The sequence below is a fragment of the Micropterus salmoides genome, unplaced genomic scaffold (assembly GCF_014851395.1).
Source record: "Micropterus salmoides isolate LMB-PRFRI ecotype aquatic unplaced genomic scaffold, ASM1485139v1 Ms_hic_scaffold_4, whole genome shotgun sequence".
NCBI lineage: Eukaryota > Metazoa > Chordata > Actinopteri > Centrarchiformes > Centrarchidae > Micropterus > Micropterus salmoides.
In genome coordinates this window covers 33,530,555-33,548,964 of record NW_024043372.1, presented here as the reverse complement: position 1 = coordinate 33,548,964, position 18,410 = coordinate 33,530,555, and the positions used below count along the sequence as shown (strand labels likewise).

Genomic DNA, 18,410 nt, shown 5'->3' with positions numbered 1-18,410 from the left:
TTAACACATCTGTAGCCTACACTACTGTGCTCCCTCCCACATCTGCCTATCTGTGATAATGTGAATTTGTTGGAGCATGTGAAGACACTAAGAAATTTTGGTTTATCCATTGCAGGCAACACAATGTTCTTTAGACTGGGACAGGTTTTTTGTCAGTAGGTCTGTACAATCTGGAAAATGTAATTTGCTGTGCCCAAGACCCTTTTTTTGGATTCAGGAACCGAAACTGGGACTATATTGGTTTGAAACCCTTACGGGACTTCCTTATCATTTTCCTCAAACATTAAAACAAACTCCTCCATCCACATGTACAGATCACCTGTATCTTGAACCCTTACCTTTCTAGCCCTCTGTCATTATGTCTTTCTTACAATGTTCCCACTTCTCCCCTTGTTAATCTCTAATAGGTTTAAATTGACTTTTTGTTTTGTCTCTTTGTAATTTCCCTCCATCCCATTTTATTTTATGTTCTAACAATTGTAATTAAAAGAGAAAGTTGTCCTCTAAAGAGGGGTGGTTCGTGGTGGTTCAATAAGTTCAATAAAAAATTAAAATTAAAAAAAAGTTTAAAAACAACTATCAGCCACTGGCAAAACAGGTAAGTTCAGTTAAAGTAATGTTTTAAAACAACTACCACATTATTATGGTATCAAACCAAACTAAATCTAACTCAGAAGATTGTGTCAAGGCAAAACTTTAGTATTGTGAGACAGAAATTACCGTTACTATTGGTCAAGCACCAACATAAAATGTGTCTTACCTACACTTGTGAGAATTGTATGTAACTGGATTGTTTTGGTATATTTCAATCCTCATAAATTGCATATATGTGTAGATGAGACTCAGTACATTGCATTGATTTATTTATAAACCCATGTTGACTGTACAGCCATTTTCAGTTTCCAGTTTGAACGATATATTTAGATCATTACATCACATGAGTAATGCTGCTAAAAAGCATATGACCCATGTGTTCACAACAGACCATACATCATATTACAAACTAAGATACTGTCTCAAAACACATCCAGATACAACTCATTATCTTGTAATAGTAAACATGGCAGACATGAATATTTATATGGCAAAATACAGTTGCATTCAAAATCATTCAACCCCCTTAACCTGGCAAGACATTCTAGTGATGTGAATAAAATTCAATGTTAACATATCAACTAAGGCCTTGGTAAACAGAAAGTTTAATAATACATTTTGAGAACATAATGTTGGACTTAATAATAGTACTAAAGATAAATAAAATATTCTCCAAAAGGCCCATAAGCAAAATCATCATCTCCAAAGTCAATATTTTGTCGAGCATCCTTTGACCTTTTTGGCCTCCACTAAACATTTCTGGTAGTTTCTCACAAGCTTCTGCTAACACCTCTCTTTTGGACTTTCAGCCCATTCCTCATGTGCAAAAACTTCCAGCTCACTAATATTCTTTGGTTTCCGTGCTGCCACTCCTTTCTTCCTTTCTACAAATCACACTAAAGATTTTCACTAATGGCCACTCAAGGAAACTCCAGGAGTGACCCCTGAACCAAGCGTTGCATGCTTGCATGGTGCTCATCTGATTGCAACTGTAATCAGCTGTAGTATGTTACTATTTTTAAATGCTTTTGGTTTTGATTCACTAGAGACAGACAGACTAATGTGGACGTATTGTGTGCAAACAACAATCCAGTCCTAATATCATTCTGAAAGTGCATTTTAACATTCGGTGCGTAACATAAAGGTCCATATTTCCTCTGTTGTGCTGTATTTAATACTGTCAGTGGCATTTGGCAACTGAGAACAGACCAGAACTCTTCTCATTCACACAGGCTCACATTTCAAGTTATTTGCTGGTAAAGCATTCACATGATTTTAGAGGAGTGGTTTACATATCTAGAACTTCAAGTAGTAAGTCCAAAGTTGACTTTGTTTAGTCTATACCATATTCAGGATGAAAAATAAATGTCGATACTTTGTTAAATGCTCGGTTGACACACACCTTATGCCTTAAATGTTGCTTTTAGCCTACACTTGAGATGAAGAGCTGATATTTTCATAATTCTTAACACAAAAAAAATTCATGCAGTCATTTTTTGTTCACTGTAGCTTTCCAACATACATACATGCTACATTTCACCACTGTACATAACTGGGATTTGAAAAGTTTAAGACAGCAATAAGGCAAACCTATTCTACGGCATCACTGACCAGCACTGTATGCTTCTCTGTATACATAGGCTTATTACCCATCCCATCACTAGAGGATCATTATGTTCATAAGATCATTCCAGGAAGTGTTCTGTGTTGAGTACACTGCAAAAATAGAGCCGACAGTTCAATCTGGGAGACACTGGTATGATACATAATCCACAGAAAGATGGTCCTTGGGGTTTTCAGATAAACCAGGGAATCAAAAATCTGTTATTTGTGCGGTCTGACGTGTCGGATCACTTTGTCCTCAAACACCTTCCTCATGGTCTTTTCTATCTGCTTGAGGAAGACTTGAGGAATCCGACCACACAGGGTGTTGACTGTGTCCAAGAACTTGGTCTGGATTGGGAAGAACAGCGACTGGAACATGTTGTCCTCAAAGGGAAACTGCAGGAACAGAGACATTGTCTTGTGTCAGTTCTGATCCCCACGCTGTTTCAGTGTGATCGTTTTTTTTTTAATGGAACATACCCCAGACTGAATGGTATTTACAAATTCCGTCAGCAGGGGTGTGGTGAGGTGGTGGTGTTCTGTATTAAATTATGACCCAGCCCGTCTTTAAGAGGCTTATCTCGGCAGAGCAGGGGGGAAGCTTACTCTGCTGTCGGAGAAAACAAATTCTAAATTTAAAAGCTGACCCAGATTGTTTAATGCAAGCAAGAGAGAATTTGTATCACAGAGAAAATACTCAAAGCTCTCTTTTTCTGAACTGAAGTTGCTAAAGGACGATACAGAAATATCCTTCTTTGCATTACCTAGAGATAGTTGAAAGGATTAATATCAACAACTTTTCAGTTTTTGAGATGTGTATATTTTTTAAATTTTGATAGGGCTGGGCTAGCAGTTTCCCCCTGCTCACAGTCTTTATTTACACTGCGCATATATGGTTTGAATAAATTTGAAGGGCTATGTATGGAATTTATCTGTATAGGTCTTAATGTTTATAGAAAACTTTTAGCTGCACATAATACTTATAATTACTCTAAATAACTTGGCCTTCAATTTAATAAATCCCTAACAAATCATATTCAGTTATATACTAAGTTGGGCCTATTACTCAAAATAAACATATATCTTTTAATACTATCCATTATATTACTCTTCCAGTACACAACCTCAGTAGACCCAGTGCACAGCTGATACGCCATAGCAGGGAAAGCGCAGGTGTAACTAACTTTACTTTAACTTTAAAGATGGATAACACCTTAGTCCTGGAACTGGTACACCTAAATGGAATGCAGCAATCGTCAATGTGATTAGTACCGTCCGTGTTTTCTGTTGTTTTAAATATTCTCAAAACACACATGAATTAAAATGTTTCTGTTGTTTCCTAGGTAATGACCAATGGAAATTAATTGGACTTAGAAATCAACATTTTTTATTATACAACTGTAGTGTAATAATTACAGTGGTGGTGGAAGTATTATAATGGAAAGCAATGTATATTACTATTATTATTATTATTATTATATAACTGTGTTATTTTTACTACAACTAATTAAATAATAGTGTCATGTTATTGAGTGATCAACCACCTCCCAGTGTGTGTGCAGTTTAAACATAGGTCTCTCTTCTCTATATATTCAGCTATATTCTATATGTATATTCAGAAAAACTTGAACATCCTATGGAGATACTTACATCACGTATTGCATCATAGACTACTTTGAACGCTGGCTGCTTGTCATCATGATACACTCCACGGTTGCCGTGAAGAATAGACACACCCTCCTCTTCAGCTCCTTTACAGTTACTCCCGTACATACAGTGATCTGGCCTGTAGTTCCACTGGCAGGGAAAGATGAAGAGACACTCTGGGGGGAAAAAAACAACACACAGGCAGACATCAATGAATCCATATGGATGCAGTGTTTGAGGGTAGAGCCCTATTCATTCTAAAGAAAGTTCTTCATCCAGCCTATACCCAGCAATTCAGGTTTCTGCATTCAAAGGCTGATGTGATTTAGTCTTCCTCTGGCTTCACCAGGCTGACTGGACACGCAGGAAAATACTTAAAATTCATGAATAGATTATACTGCACCTCATGGTTCAAAATGTGATAAAAAAAATGAAAGTCCTTTCATAGCAATGGTTGTGTATGGCAAAACATGTTTCTGGATGTCATGTGACTGTGGCAGTTTTTGCCACACAGCCCAGTTGTGTTCTGGAGGGCTCGTGTCCCACACATTAACAACGCAAACAATATAAAGAAAAAAGACTAAAGGATGTAAAATTGAGTGGTTGGGGACAGAGTTAGGAAAATGTCAACACCTCTGTACAGTGTGCCAATCTGATTGTTTCTCCTCCCATCTATTTATTTATTTATTTGCACTTAAACAAAGATAGCAACTAAAGACCACTGAAAACACACTAAACTGTAAGGTACATTTGAACAAAGCAATCAACCTCCAACTGCTCCGGTACAGCAGCTCAGCGCTGATGATTACTACACTAACAAAACCATACCACGTAAAACAAGCACTTCATTGACTGTGTTTTCAAGCAGACACCGGCGATGCCAGCTCTCCATCGGCTCTTAATGCCCTCATCTGGCTGCTGCAGCTGGAACTCAGTCTGCAGCTGAAGTCTGCTGTTGCCTTAAGTCACAGCCACACGTGTTTACTGGTCCAGGTTCCTTATGTACAGAATTTATGTGAACATGTTGATAGTGTAAAACTGCTGTGTAGAAAGTGTACAGACTAGTAATTCAAAATGGACTTAAGTACACTGTTTGATACTTTGGTTATGCTTTTTGTGGACCTTCAGTAGAGCACTTTAAAGCCTATTTCTGTGGGTGATAAAATTATCTTCTATGATCATTGTAGGTATACACCAGTAAAAATGATTGCACCTGGGTTGTAGTGGAAGATAATGTTGAGGAGGTCCTGATCTCCCCAGGTGATGTGGTTCTTGTACTTCTGATAGAGTGGATGTAGAAGATCCTCCCATGACAAGCCACTGGGGATCATACTGTTCTGAAACACCAAACAACAATGCTCACTGGCAGCTCAAGAGCAGCCCCCCGCCCCCCCCCCCCAAAAAAACACATCAAAGGAGGAGCATATTTAAATTCATACTTCCATTTGCAATGTGCTGGCAGTATTAAGAGCTAGAGAGCTGCTAAATTGAGTTCTGAGGGCAGAAGTCTGTGATGATAGCGTGGTAATCAGAAAGCTTCAATCACAGCCCACTCAGAGCACTCAGCCTGTGACTTGTGTGTGAAAAAAACCCTTCAGAATGCAAAAGGGAAATCACGGCTCGCTTTAGCTTTCAACTGATCAGAGTGTGAGAAAATATGACTATGTTTTGACCTTACTTTAAACATTGTGCTGCGGATCCTTGTGAGATTCATCAGCATGACACCAGAGTTGACCCCTGTGACTCCATAAAACGGGTGGCGCGCAAACCGGCTGTACCAGCCGATCTTTCGGACCTCGTGCTCTGGGGCCATTGCTGCCAGCTGGGTGCTGTTGAAGGACTTTAGGAGACTCCAGATATCATCCATGGGCCGCAAGAACAGCACATCAGTGTCTACATAGAGTAACGAGTCCACGTCTTTCAGGATGACCTAGGAGGACACAATTACAGTCATCATTAGAAAATTTATGACCTCAATCTGTCACCTAAACTAGAACTGGCATTTTTACACAACGTAATGCTCAAAAATTAAATACATAAAAATTGTGACAATGTTACTCTGCTGTTGGTAAATGGTCTCAAACACTTTTTATATGAATTTCTCTCCCAGTGTCCTACTACACTCTCTGTAAGATGTACCTCCCCTTTCGCAGCTTGCTTTCCCAAACACAGACTCACATATTAATAAAACATATATATAAAGTATGCAGAAATCATAAAGAGGTTCGGTTCAGATCAGATCAACTAAATGCTAAGTGGGCGGAAGTGGGATTCAACATCAAACAAACCCTGCAGTTTCAGTATTTTAACTACAGTAACAGTCTAAAGCCATGTTAGCCGCTCCATGTCCAGGATATACTTAGGCACAGCAGTGTCTTGAGGTAAATGCTAACATCAGTATAACATGCTCACAATGATACTGCTAACTGATGATGCTGATGTTTGGCAAGTGTCATGTGTACCATGTTCACCATCTAAGTTTAGTGTGTTAGCATGCTAACATATGGCATTCAGTCTGTGGTATGTTCCACACTCAAAACAAAAAGTACAGCTGAGGCTGATGGCAATGTCATTAGTTATGCAGGTATTTGGTCAGAAGTAAAAGTGCAGGACAAATAAAGCATTTGACCTGATGATGGCGTTAAATGAAAAAACAAGGATCATCAAAGTTACTAAAAATTCTTCCTGAGGGAACACCATAAATCCATTCAACACAAGACATTTCACTCAAAACCAAAAAATTGCATGGTGAGAAAAAGATGATGATGGTGAATAGGATCCATTCTTTGGGGACCATGAATGTCTGTACAGAATTTCATGGAAGTCGGTCCAATAGTTGTTGAGATATTTCGGTCTGATTCAAAGTGGTGGACCGACTGCTAGCTTGGCGCAAAATGTAGCAAACTTGTGACAATGTAAACCTGCTCTTCTTGCAAACCTGTCCAGGAAAAGAATCCACTAGTTTGATGAAATTAATTATGTGGTAGGGAACAGGAGATAGAGGCTGGGGGAGACGGCGAGCATCCAGGAGTCACCCCCTCATTCACCCCATCCATTCACAAGTTAGGGTGTTCAGTGTTGTGTAGTAAGCCGCGCTGCTTCAAAGCCACCAAGCCCAGTAGTCAAGGGAACATGGCTGCCATAGAGAGATTACCTTAACTGCTGTCGAGTGAGCCAGACGCTTTATTTGAAGCTTGATTGAGGAGAACAGAGATAAGCAATACAAGTGAATCACTGTGTACTGCCACCAAATTCTGAAGGACACTTCGTGATGGGGAGTATTTAACCCCGACTAGACCTACTGAGATTCACTGTGTGTCCAAATATGGTTATTCTTCACCCAGCTAAACAAGAAACTATGCTTACCTAAGTTAATCTAATTCACGTTTTATGTCTCTTTAGGTCACATAAAGCATATTATTCTACGGAGAGACAATCTATCCAGTCTGTTGAGTACATCCTATCTTCCGACCTTGGTCTCCCAGGAGATGGGAGGCAGCTCAGCCTTATCATGACATCTGCACTGTCCAGTCATCCCAGGAGCAGGAGACCTGGGTAAACACTATGTCATTTTTGCATTTGAAAGAATAACATTATTGTTTATTGTATTGGTATTGGCCACAAGAAAAATAGATAATTCTTGGCTATTATTGGCAATGAAATTCCATTTGGGCGCATATCTAATAATAATTATTTTTATTTTTATTTCAAAGGATTTCCAATATAGTTCCAAATTGAACAATTTCCCCAGTGCCAGGATTTCAGACGAGTTGACAACCTTAGATGAAAATAATAATTCAGTAGCAAGATAGAGGTTATCTGTGGAAGAACATCTTAGATAATCAAACACAGAAGTTAGGCCACAGTGGAAGGAGAAAATGCTGACTTCAACTGTCTGCTAAGAACAATAAGATGAGTTAAACATGAGATAATTACTTCTTATATCTACTGATGAATTGTGCTGTCAATGCATGGCAGAAGAATTACAGGGTGTGTTTGGCTGAGATTAGATTTGGTTTTTACTCTCCACCACCAGCCAGAGCTGAGAAACTGAGAGTTTAAACTATATTTCAGCCATAGGGACTTTCCAGTATACAGAATATGGACAGAGTATATAATGTATTAGCACATGCTGCCACAGTGGACCTGTGCCAGTCACAATATTCCACAGAATATGCAATACTGATAGACAGACAGAGGTTCAGGCACCTGAAGTAGAGTTCCAACACTCCTAACTGGGATGATTAAGTCTGAGGTGCAGGGTCAATAAAGACAGAACCATTTAAAGCCAATAGGTGGAGTTGGGTGGTAGTAAGAAATCACTTTACTACGTTGCAGTGTGTTTGATCATGGATTGTTAGTTTTTGTTGGATTATGCAGCTGTCTGCAGCGAGGGGTGGGTGCTGGTGTGTGTGTGTGACAGAGCAGCAATCAATATCAGCAGTCCCAAACAGAGCAGACAACCTAATTGTATGTGTGTATATCCCCAGCTATGCAGTAATAGCCACTGTGGACTGGGCTCTCAGATTTCTCTGCCAATTTTAAATGGCGCTTTGCAAAAACGGTGGTTACACGCTTAATGGATTATAAACCACAAAAACACACTGAATGTCCACATAATTAGGATCAAGGTTTTCTCTTAAAGCTCGTATCCAAGATGACCATAAATGAATAAATCATATCTATTTTGGGGTGAGTACTATAAAAGCCACAGAAATGATTATGGTAGAACACTTTAGCTTAGTGTTGTCAATTAAACAGTATGGAAGGCAGTTAACCAAGGTAGTTACTTTTTGCTCAGAGCAGTATGATTAGAAAATTGTCTGGTTTTCAGGTCAGGTTTTTAGGTCAACACTGTAACCTATGGGCATTTAAGGGGAACTTAACTTAGCTTCCCATAATCTGGACCGGTAGTTTGTTAATTCTAGATTTTACATTGTGCTGCTGAGTTTTACAAACTAGAAACATTTGGTTACAGATGACACAGTCTTAGATGCCAGATCTTCATTTCTATTCTCAATGTGGTGTGCAGCTGTGGGACAGACAACAAAAGACTGAGTGGGGCTAACATATTGATTTTCTTTCACCTTACCATGTAATGACTTTTAAATGTCAGTATTATTAAATAATAAAGGGGCCCCACCCACAGTAAGAGGTCAACAGCGAGGAGTCAATGAGAGTGGCAATTACATTTTCAAATTGTAATGATACAGTTTATAGAATAATGTTCATTTTCAGTCTATAAACACTGCAGACCTTTTGAAGCAGTTGCCCTTGCGGTCCAGCAGAGGGTGTTCTTATAATTCATTATCAGCTTGACCTATTGCATGCCCTGTTGACCTGTTAGGAAACTAAGTGAATATAAATTGAGGACACTAGCGAGTAAAGCCGAGCCGATTGGATAATCCTGATACCGAAGCAAGTATTTTGGGCTCTACGCTGTAGATGGGAAGACTTCCAATAAACTTTGTAAAAAGCAGCTTTCTTACTCTACAACGACAGCGAATCAGAGGACTCGGCTGCTAGCTGCAACTCAAGTGAGGCAAAAGGCCATAAGATCATAAAATCTGAATCAAAAGAGCATCTGTATATTGAAACGCCTCTTTGCAGTGCTAAGTTAAACACATGTCCTGTAAATGAGCTGTAGTTGTCTTACAGTGTCAAGATTTAGTTCCAGGAAGCATCCCCATAACCCGAGGGAGAATAGTGGAAACAAAAGCAGAGGCCATGACAATGGCTACAAAACCTTAAGTTACGGCTCGTTAAGTTCCCATAGTGGAAAAGGCCCATTGTAGATGTCAACACAATGTATGTGCAGGTCTGACCCTAGTTTTGAGTTGCTCGACCCACTTCCTAGCCTGGCTGGGAGCTTGGTGTGAAAAGAGTTTAGCAGACCACTTTTAAGAACAGGTGGATTTAGATTTTTACTGCATCTACTACCAAAACATGTACGGAAGAGTCTATAGCTAACTACTGGGAGTCAATAGTGAATGTTCACTGTTGGCCTTGCAGCGAGAGAAAACACCTATAGATCTGACTGACCTGAAATAGGACTATTACATGGTAAGTAAGCTGGTGGTTACTTCAATGAATGCCAGCAGAAAAAGAAAATCAATAGCCAAGCACAGCCTTCACTTGATGAAATTACTGGCTGCAGTCTCTGGAGAATGCTTATTTGTTAAGTAAATGCTGCAGAAAGGGAGTAAAATCATCAATAATCACACAGGTAATTAATTAGAACTGTGCACTAGAATAAAATACATGGTAGGAAAATGCTGTTCATGTAGAAATTAAATGGATTAATCAAATTTTTTTTCTTAACACTGGTTAATGACATTATGCATGGTGGGGATATTAGAAGATAAATGCTGCAGCCTTACAGGGAGGAAGAGTCTCTGAGCAGCACACGGCTTGAACAGCTTCTTCCATTCGTCAGCGTTCCCCACAGAGAAGGTGATAGGGTAGATGCTGTACTGGAACTTGGCTGAGACGGAGCGACGCCACTGGTTCAGCTGGAAGTAAAGCAACACATCACATTTTGTACAGAAGAAGTGTCTAATGGACTTCTTAAAAGGTTTCCTTAGCTGAGTGAAAGCACACTGAAACATTCTTATTCAGGCAGCCCAACACAACAAATCTTTTTACAGAGGCCTGACTATTGAGAGGCAGGTAAAGAGAGCTGTGCAGTCCTGCTTCCTTCAACTCATTTTTATCTCATGCTGATTCAGACAAGGTAATTCACGCTTTTACTTCATCTCATCTAGACTATTGCAACTCTCTCAATACCTGCCTCACTCAAAAATCTCGCGGAGACCATATTACCCCAGTCTAGGCTCGACTGCAATCAGTAGTATTGATTTTAAGTTCTTACTGATTGCTTTAATAAACAGGCTTTCAAGTGAATCACTCCATATGCACTGCCATTCAGGAATTTGGAATCACTCCAAACTCTTTACTCCCATTTTTCAAAATTTATATAACAGTTATTTTTATTATTATTATTATTATTATTATTAAGCTCGAGTAATGTAAGTGTGTGAGAAAGAGCCATTATAAACAATCATTATTCTGACAGCGAATCTCTCTTTCTCTTTTCACAGACTTATCAACATTAAATGGGCCATGAAGACGTCCATTTAAAACAATGAAGTCATGTCTCGGGGTGCTCTGCATGTGCAGCCGCCAGCTGTTGTTTTATTAAAAATCTATAGTCTAAACAAGGGAAGGCACCCTCCGAAAGTCTACAGTGCATTGCTGAAGCTTATGTTATCCGACCCGTTAGGCGCCGAGTCGTCCATAATCATCAGTTTAATAGTTTGGCCCTGAAACGAGTGAGAGCGCTGCAAGCAATTGGCAAGGTTTGTGCTGACGAGGACAAAAAAATCCAAAGGACATTATGGACAACCTCTCTTACTCCCTCAACACACATTCACCATGTCTCTTAACACAATGGCTGGACATAGGTTCCTTGCTGTACATGCCCAACATATGTGCCCTTTTATCTCGGCCATGACTCCCATGACTCCCTGTATTCCACAAGAATATTTTCAACACATGGCAATAATTCACTACACACATGAAGGCAAGCTCACAGGTTTAGTGTTTGGCATTATCTCTGTTTAAGGTCCAGTAGTTGATGTGATGTTAATAGACTATAAGCTACAATATCAAAATCATGCCAGGCACCTCTGCAAAGGTGACTTTGAAGTGATACACAGTAGTGGAGAAAAAGTAGGGTGTCTTGGTGATGTATTGTGCCCCAGACTTGAGATAAAAGGGTTATATGTCTATACTGGAATGAGTCAGAGAGGCAGAGTTAAAACTGCTCTGATCTTGGTATCATCTATTACAAAGAGAGGGGGAATGTTTAACACGCGGCGAATTAAATCAGAAGTCAGAGGACTCACTTAAGGATTACACACAGGAAATAAACTACAAACAGTGTAAAGGTTTCTGTGCAATCACATTTGATCTAGTGCCTTTTTGGGAAAATCTGCACTGTATATACATTTGCGCATCAGGCCGCTGCAGGATTCTTACCCTTTTTATAAACTGTGGGGCCAAAGGGTCCTCAGCAAAAATGTGAAACTTGATCCCCTTGAAGCTGAACAAAAGGGCTGATTTGACCATGGTGAGCGTCTCGTCCAGACGATCCCCACAGGCCACCACAGCCAGGTGCATGACCTCCTCTGCCCGTCTGCGCTTGGTCACAGGTGGGGCCACATTACTTTGCCATTTACTAAAGAAAAGAGATAAATAAACAGGGATGAAAAGTATATTAAACCGCTAACAGTCTAGTACAAGCACAGAAACAGAAGTATACTTATATATATTTTCTTTCACTGAACAAAAACACTGCATTTATCAGCTCCATTGCAGCGATTTCATGTTTGTAGTAAAGATAACATTCAAACCCAAGATGCCGTTTTTTTTCTGATTGCATGATTCATGCAAATGGTAAATGATGTGTTTGCTTATTGCTTATCCACGAGTCTGTAATTCAGCCTGACATATTTCAATGACGACATAAACAATGACAATTCTAGTTAGGTATTTGAACAAAGCTCAGCTGTTCAACATGCTTTGGTAATTATATACTCTAGATACTTGTAGAACTAAAAGGCAGGACTGAACTATTGGAGACAGTAATTATTTCAGACCAACATTGTGATTAAACCCAGAGTTTGTACTGATGGTCCACATAATATTGAACTAAATATCACAATCACAAATGTGCTGTATGTTGTTTTAACATAAAAAATAAACACATCAGATTATGCAGTTGCAGTTTCTTAAATTTTTAAGTAAACTTGGCTTGTTTTAATTTCCCTAATTAATATTCATAGACTAATTAAAATCGAGGCTCTTGCGATTCACAAATTGCACTCTTTCGTATCCCAATTTTGATTTTAAAAAATGAATTGTTCAGCCTTATTTAGAAGATTTGGAAGAAGTAAAACGAGACTGTGTAACGTTTGCTAAACAGTTCAACAAGTATGGGTCAGTAAGTCTCATAAGTACTCACAAACAAATGTCAAGATACGTAACTTGGAAAAACACAATGCAGAAATAAATTAAATGGTTTCTTATCTATAAATCTGTGAGTGAGTGTGAATTAAAGGCACAGATCCAGATTCAGACATGAATCACTCTGCTTTTTGTCCATTTTAAGAATGACCTATCTTGACATTTTGTTTGTGAACACTTATGAGACTGTTCTAACTGCATAAGCAAGTGACATTTCCAGGATACTGATAAATGCTAAAAGACAATGTAATAGTAGCGCAAGTAGAAAAGCCATTCAGCGAACAAGCTAATAAAGTTTGCTAACGCTGAGATCTTTCCATCGTCACCCCATAGTACGCTGATGAATTGTACAATAAGTAGTAAATGAACCAACAATCATTGTATCCGTCCTGTCAGAGCACCGATCTGAGAATACTGTTCCACCTGTGAACAAATGCATCCATTCTCAGAGCGCAGCAGCACATGTGAGCTCTCCTCACCTGTCAACATGTCACTGATGAACAGTAATGGCCCGTCACTTCATGAACATGTCAGCAGCACAGAAATTCATTTTGGGAAGGAATCAAGACAGAAGAAACGAGCGAAGCATTCGAGAAAATAGCAGATCACCACATTCATCTTCCTGTCAGGTAGACAAGGTGCGAGGTCAAGAATTTTACTTAGACACGACATCTATGCCTTCGTATATTTTAACACTACCTCCACACACACACACACACACACACACACACACTTCTTTTCTTCTGTTGCTCTGTGAGACCCCACTGGACTTTATTCGTTCATGCTCAAGGCAAGGAGGTCCTTTATCTGTTGTAAAAATTAGCGCTCTCTGCAGAGCAAGCACTGCTGTAGTAAAAATACACTCAGCAGTGCAGAGTCTCTCCCACTACGATAAGGAAACATTTGTACAATAGGGGAGCCTGAAGCGAAGGCAGACATCATCTACTTGTCTTCCTCATAGGCACACTGCATGGGGCTGGTTGTAATAACAAAATGTTCAACATAAATGCTGTCATAGCCGTGGGAAGAGAATACTGGCACACAAAGGAGAACAGAGAACCCTTTCTTCAGCGTGTATTATTTGGGAGAACAGTGGAAGGCAAACGGTTTTACAACTAAAGACTGCATATTCCAAGAGGCATGGATTTTCTCTGAGCTCGGAGGAAGCAAAGAGTCTGCCATAAAAACGGAACGGGGGAGAGAGAAGAGTGAAATTTGACAGGTGGGTTGAGGGCAGTCTCCAAGCGTGACACTTCGTTTTCTGCATGGCTGGGGGACAATGATGAACCGCAGATTAGGATGAATGAGAAGGTGCTGAGAAATCTGTCTGCCACGCTTCAAAGGCTGATGCTCTGTCAAGGCTGTTGAACACACATTCCTGTTTTCTTGCAGAAAATGCAATCCATATCCCCTACACGAGTGTAATTACGTTGCACGTAGTCACGCAAAATCAATGCCCTTGAAATGATTTCTGCATCAAAATTGCATGACAAAACAAAGCAAGAAATTTCTTTTTTGGGGCACACAAGATCTTCTGTGTCATGGCACTTTTCCTCACATCTGGAAGTAGTCAGAAAGAGGTACAAAAGGACTGAATTCATTACTGGCTGCAGAGTGAGCACAAGAGGAGCCCTCTGCCTACAAAGCACCAACCCTTTTAAAGCATGTAAGGATAGAAAAGAAAGCAGCAAATAAACCCAGGGGTGTAATGTACACATTATTACTTTGGTGCTCGACTTTCTTTGGTTCGAACCAAATCATTACTGTCCCATTTTTCTAAGACGTGATTAGATCTTCATCTTAGTACGAGCAAACGTCAATTCTAAAAGTGTGACTTCCCCTGGGCAAGCTTGGATCGTGAAACAGTTGTTTTCTGTTAGCTAAACCATGCTACTTGGTTTAGCCACTGGATGTTTAGCTCATGTAGTGAGTGTCTTTGGCTTTGGCATGGCAAACATAAATGGGAAATGGTCATTTAAGTGAGCCTGTGCCCTAATGGGGGAATTTTGTGTTGATGCATCAGTACATGCCCTCTTTCCCAGGGCGGGCAACATTTAATCGAAAGACATAGCCTAGTTGATTAAGGTCCTGTTGGTAGGATAATTAATTAATCATGTAATTGTTTTAGCATTTCTTGGATTAGTAAGGCCGAAAATGCCGGTCCTCCCATTTGACTGGCAATATACGCAGCGGCGAAAAGTTGAAACAGAGTCAACTTCTGGAGAAACACAACCCGATGTCTCGCTGCAGTGGCCAATCACGTAAGCCGGCGGACGTCCAGCGGAAGAAGAATCTTTGTTCACCTTTTGCATAATTTGTTCCTTTCTTAGCTTTGGCTTTCAATCACTGCTCCTTAGAAATGTTAGATTCTACCTAATGCAAGTCTTTCTTTATTTCTAGTTTCTTCATCCACCCCCCCCTCTGTAACTCATTCACTAGTAATTTCCAAGTGAGTTAGCCGGTGTTAACAGACAGATTTAAGTGCCCCTGATGAGGCTCACAGTCACAGCAGCACCCTCTCCAACCACGTATGGCTACACAGGCAAGCAGGGAGATTTCAAAATGCTCACAGAGAGAGCGTTCACTCAAGCAATGTGGCATTTTTATAGCCATGCGTAATACCACCGCGAGGGAGTGACTTCTTTATTGCAAAAAGTGACAGGGCAGGGGATTTGTTTCTACACAAAGTGTGCGTAACAGCCATCTAATCCTGTAGATGCAGGACCTTAATTCAATGTAACAAAGCAGATAGAGGGGTTACGTCTGTTTTATTCTGCATTTGAAACATATCCTGAAGGTAATAAAGAGATCAGAGTGAAGGAATGTGTAGAGTACAGGTAAAGGCTGTGTTGCGAGCATTATAAGTCACAGGTTGTGATGTTTAGGGCTGCAACCAAAACTTATTTTCAAATATGTTGACACTCTTGATCAACCGAGTAATCGTTCAGTATTTAAAATGTTCTGAAAGCGGTGAAAATTCCCATCAGAATTTCCTAGAGCCTGAGGTGACACTTTTACTTGATAAATGACAAACAATTGATAATCAAAACTGTTGGTCTACTAATGTGGAGTGTGGTAGGAGTGTGTGGGTGTGTGTGGGGGGGGGGTGCTGGAGCTGGATCTATTTTTGGCCACAGGAAGTAGTGTGATGTGTCAAGAGGAAATGATATGATTAGAAAAAACAGGGATGTTTGTCTATTATGCATGCTGCACAGGAAATCTGTCCAGCGCTCAGATTTGCAAATGAATAGAGTGTCTACAGCAGATATAAAAAATAAAAAAAAAAACAGACCTGAAAGGGAAGTTTATGCAGAGATATACTCACCTATGTAATAATAACATGTCTGTTTGATGCTACAGTAAACAGACAACACTGCAACAGACAACAATACCCTGGCCATTAAGGATTTTCTGCCCTAAAACCAAACATACAGCCCTTTATGTATACATACTGTGTCTCATTGTTATCCATTCACTTTAACAGAGCATTAGTGGTGGCTATTTTGCAAAGGGTTATATCTGTGTTACTAAAAACACACCCTATTGTTCACATTCCTCTGGCTTTTATACTCTCAACCAAACGTCCATCCGATGAGCTCATGCAATTAAATAGAAGAAAGTTTTTAGAAAGCTTTGGCCAGATGCTCACTGTGTTCTCTAATCGCAGCAGTCAGTCTTGAGCACTTTCCAAACCTGTTAGGGTTTTTGGACGGCCACCGCTGACCCCTTCCACCCCATCTCCCTTATCAGCGCTGAGCACACATGGAGGAGTGTGGTTTCTGGGAGGACGCAAAGGTCCTTTTCTCAATGTAACGCCTTGATGGCTTTTATCTACCCAACGGTGTCCCAAACCTCCAACCTGGCTTTGGAGGAGAATACATAATATTGCCTATTGATCTCCACATTGTGGCCGTTATGGCATCGCTGGCTTTAAACCCAGGAGGAGATGCAAGGGATGTTATGAGGCTGAAATTAGAAAGCTGGAAGACATAATGAAAACACTCCCACTCGGACAGAAATAGCAAGTGACAAACTCTGCCTTTTGTCTAAATTTGAGAGGCTGCAAAAGGAGGGTGACTAAATCAGATCATCTGCCAGGGTTGAAGTTTCTCTTTAACCACCCCTGACACGCTCTTCACTCCCACATAGACAGTTTTAGCAGACTTTGACAAGAGAAGGTCAACAGGATGGGTTTCCGTTTCCTGTAGTGTCTCAACCTTGTTGCAGGGCAGCAGGCAATCCAGACAGGTCTGTGCTCTTTTGTATTCCTTATTAATTGCAATTTCTGTCTTTCAAGGTGACCTTTACCCCTTTAAAGCAGGACTGAATTAAAGGCCTGAAACCCTCAAGGTTCAAATGATCAAAGTAATGATGTGTCATTCTGTTGTGCTGTTGTTGGACGTCTTCTCTGCAAACACTGCCAACATTTCCACCTAATCACATTAGTCATGCTCTCTGCTCACATTTCAGCCAACACCCCCTGACTGAATCCGCGTGATTCATAGTCGAATAAATGAGAAACAAAAAAACTATATGGACCTAAAGTGCAGCCAGCCAGATGCCCATAAGCATGCTGAAAGTGTCCTTTGACAGATCAGGCTATTGTGAAGGCAGCGTCCTTGAGCATAATGTCTGTTTGATGGAGGGAGCACGTCTGCTTCAAAGCATGATTAAACGCTGACAGGCTCTCTCTTTAAGTCCCTGACGAGAGGAAAGACGCGATTCAGCAACAGCAAGTAGTGAATGATGTTTTAGTGTGTGCACAAATGGAAACAGGCGTGGTGGAGGAGAAGGGCTTGTCGGGGCTGCAAATCGACAGACGAGAAAGAAACAAACTCCCCTCACCTCTTTGCATTCACGCTGGCCCCACTGATGATCGCTCTCCCGTCCTTTCGTCTCTTGAGGGGCTCTTCCGCGCGCACACCGACTCCAACGGAGGGTTTCTTCGCAAAGTTTGCTGCAACATCGCGTCCGAGCACAGAGGGAGACGGGGAAGAGTTTCTGCTGTCCTCCTCCTCCTCCTCTACAACTTCTTTTAACAGCGGATCGTCCGCGGCGTTCCCCCCCCAAAAGTACAAAAGTAGGAAAACTCCCAAACACACGGCGATCACAACTACTTTGCCGTGGATCCGCATGGTGAAAGCGGCTTGTTGCGGAAAGAAGAGGCAAACGGGACTCCGCTCATGTCTGCAAGAGGGGGAGAGCAGCCCGAGTTGACATTTTGTTACGGATCCCCTCTCGCATTTTTCTGCAGATGATGATGGAGAGCGGAGAGGAGCTTCTCATCGCCCATGGAGGATTACACGGCGGAGGCGGGGCTTCCCCAGCATTACCGTAATGACGGTATTACTAACGCGCTATTATATTGTAATAAAGTAAGGGTTCAAATGTGTCTGTAATGGTTTATCTATGTTTTTTCCGCTGCCACATCAAAAGTACTTTTACACAGCTTGGATGGTTTTGCCATGTTATTATAATTTCTCTCTAAAAATGACACATTGCCACCCTACGTTTTGTAGGGGGAGTTCATGCAAATT

At 40.6% G+C, this 18,410-nt stretch overlaps 1 protein-coding gene across 1 annotated transcript; it reads right to left on the bottom strand.

Annotated features, from left to right (window-relative positions):
- Positions 1 to 846: 846 nt before the first annotated feature.
- Positions 847 to 18,171, bottom strand: gxylt2 (glucoside xylosyltransferase 2). The gene is made up of 7 exons (XM_038697387.1): positions 17,719 to 18,171; positions 11,887 to 12,085; positions 10,227 to 10,358; positions 5,525 to 5,776; positions 5,060 to 5,183; positions 3,850 to 4,022; positions 847 to 2,595 (listed from the first exon to the last, which is right to left on the bottom strand). Exons 1-7 carry the CDS (start codon positions 18,006 to 18,008, stop codon positions 2,419 to 2,421), a joined length of 1,347 nt encoding a protein of 448 aa, XP_038553315.1. The 5' UTR covers positions 18,009 to 18,171; the 3' UTR covers positions 847 to 2,418.
- Positions 18,172 to 18,410: the final 239 nt, after the last annotated feature.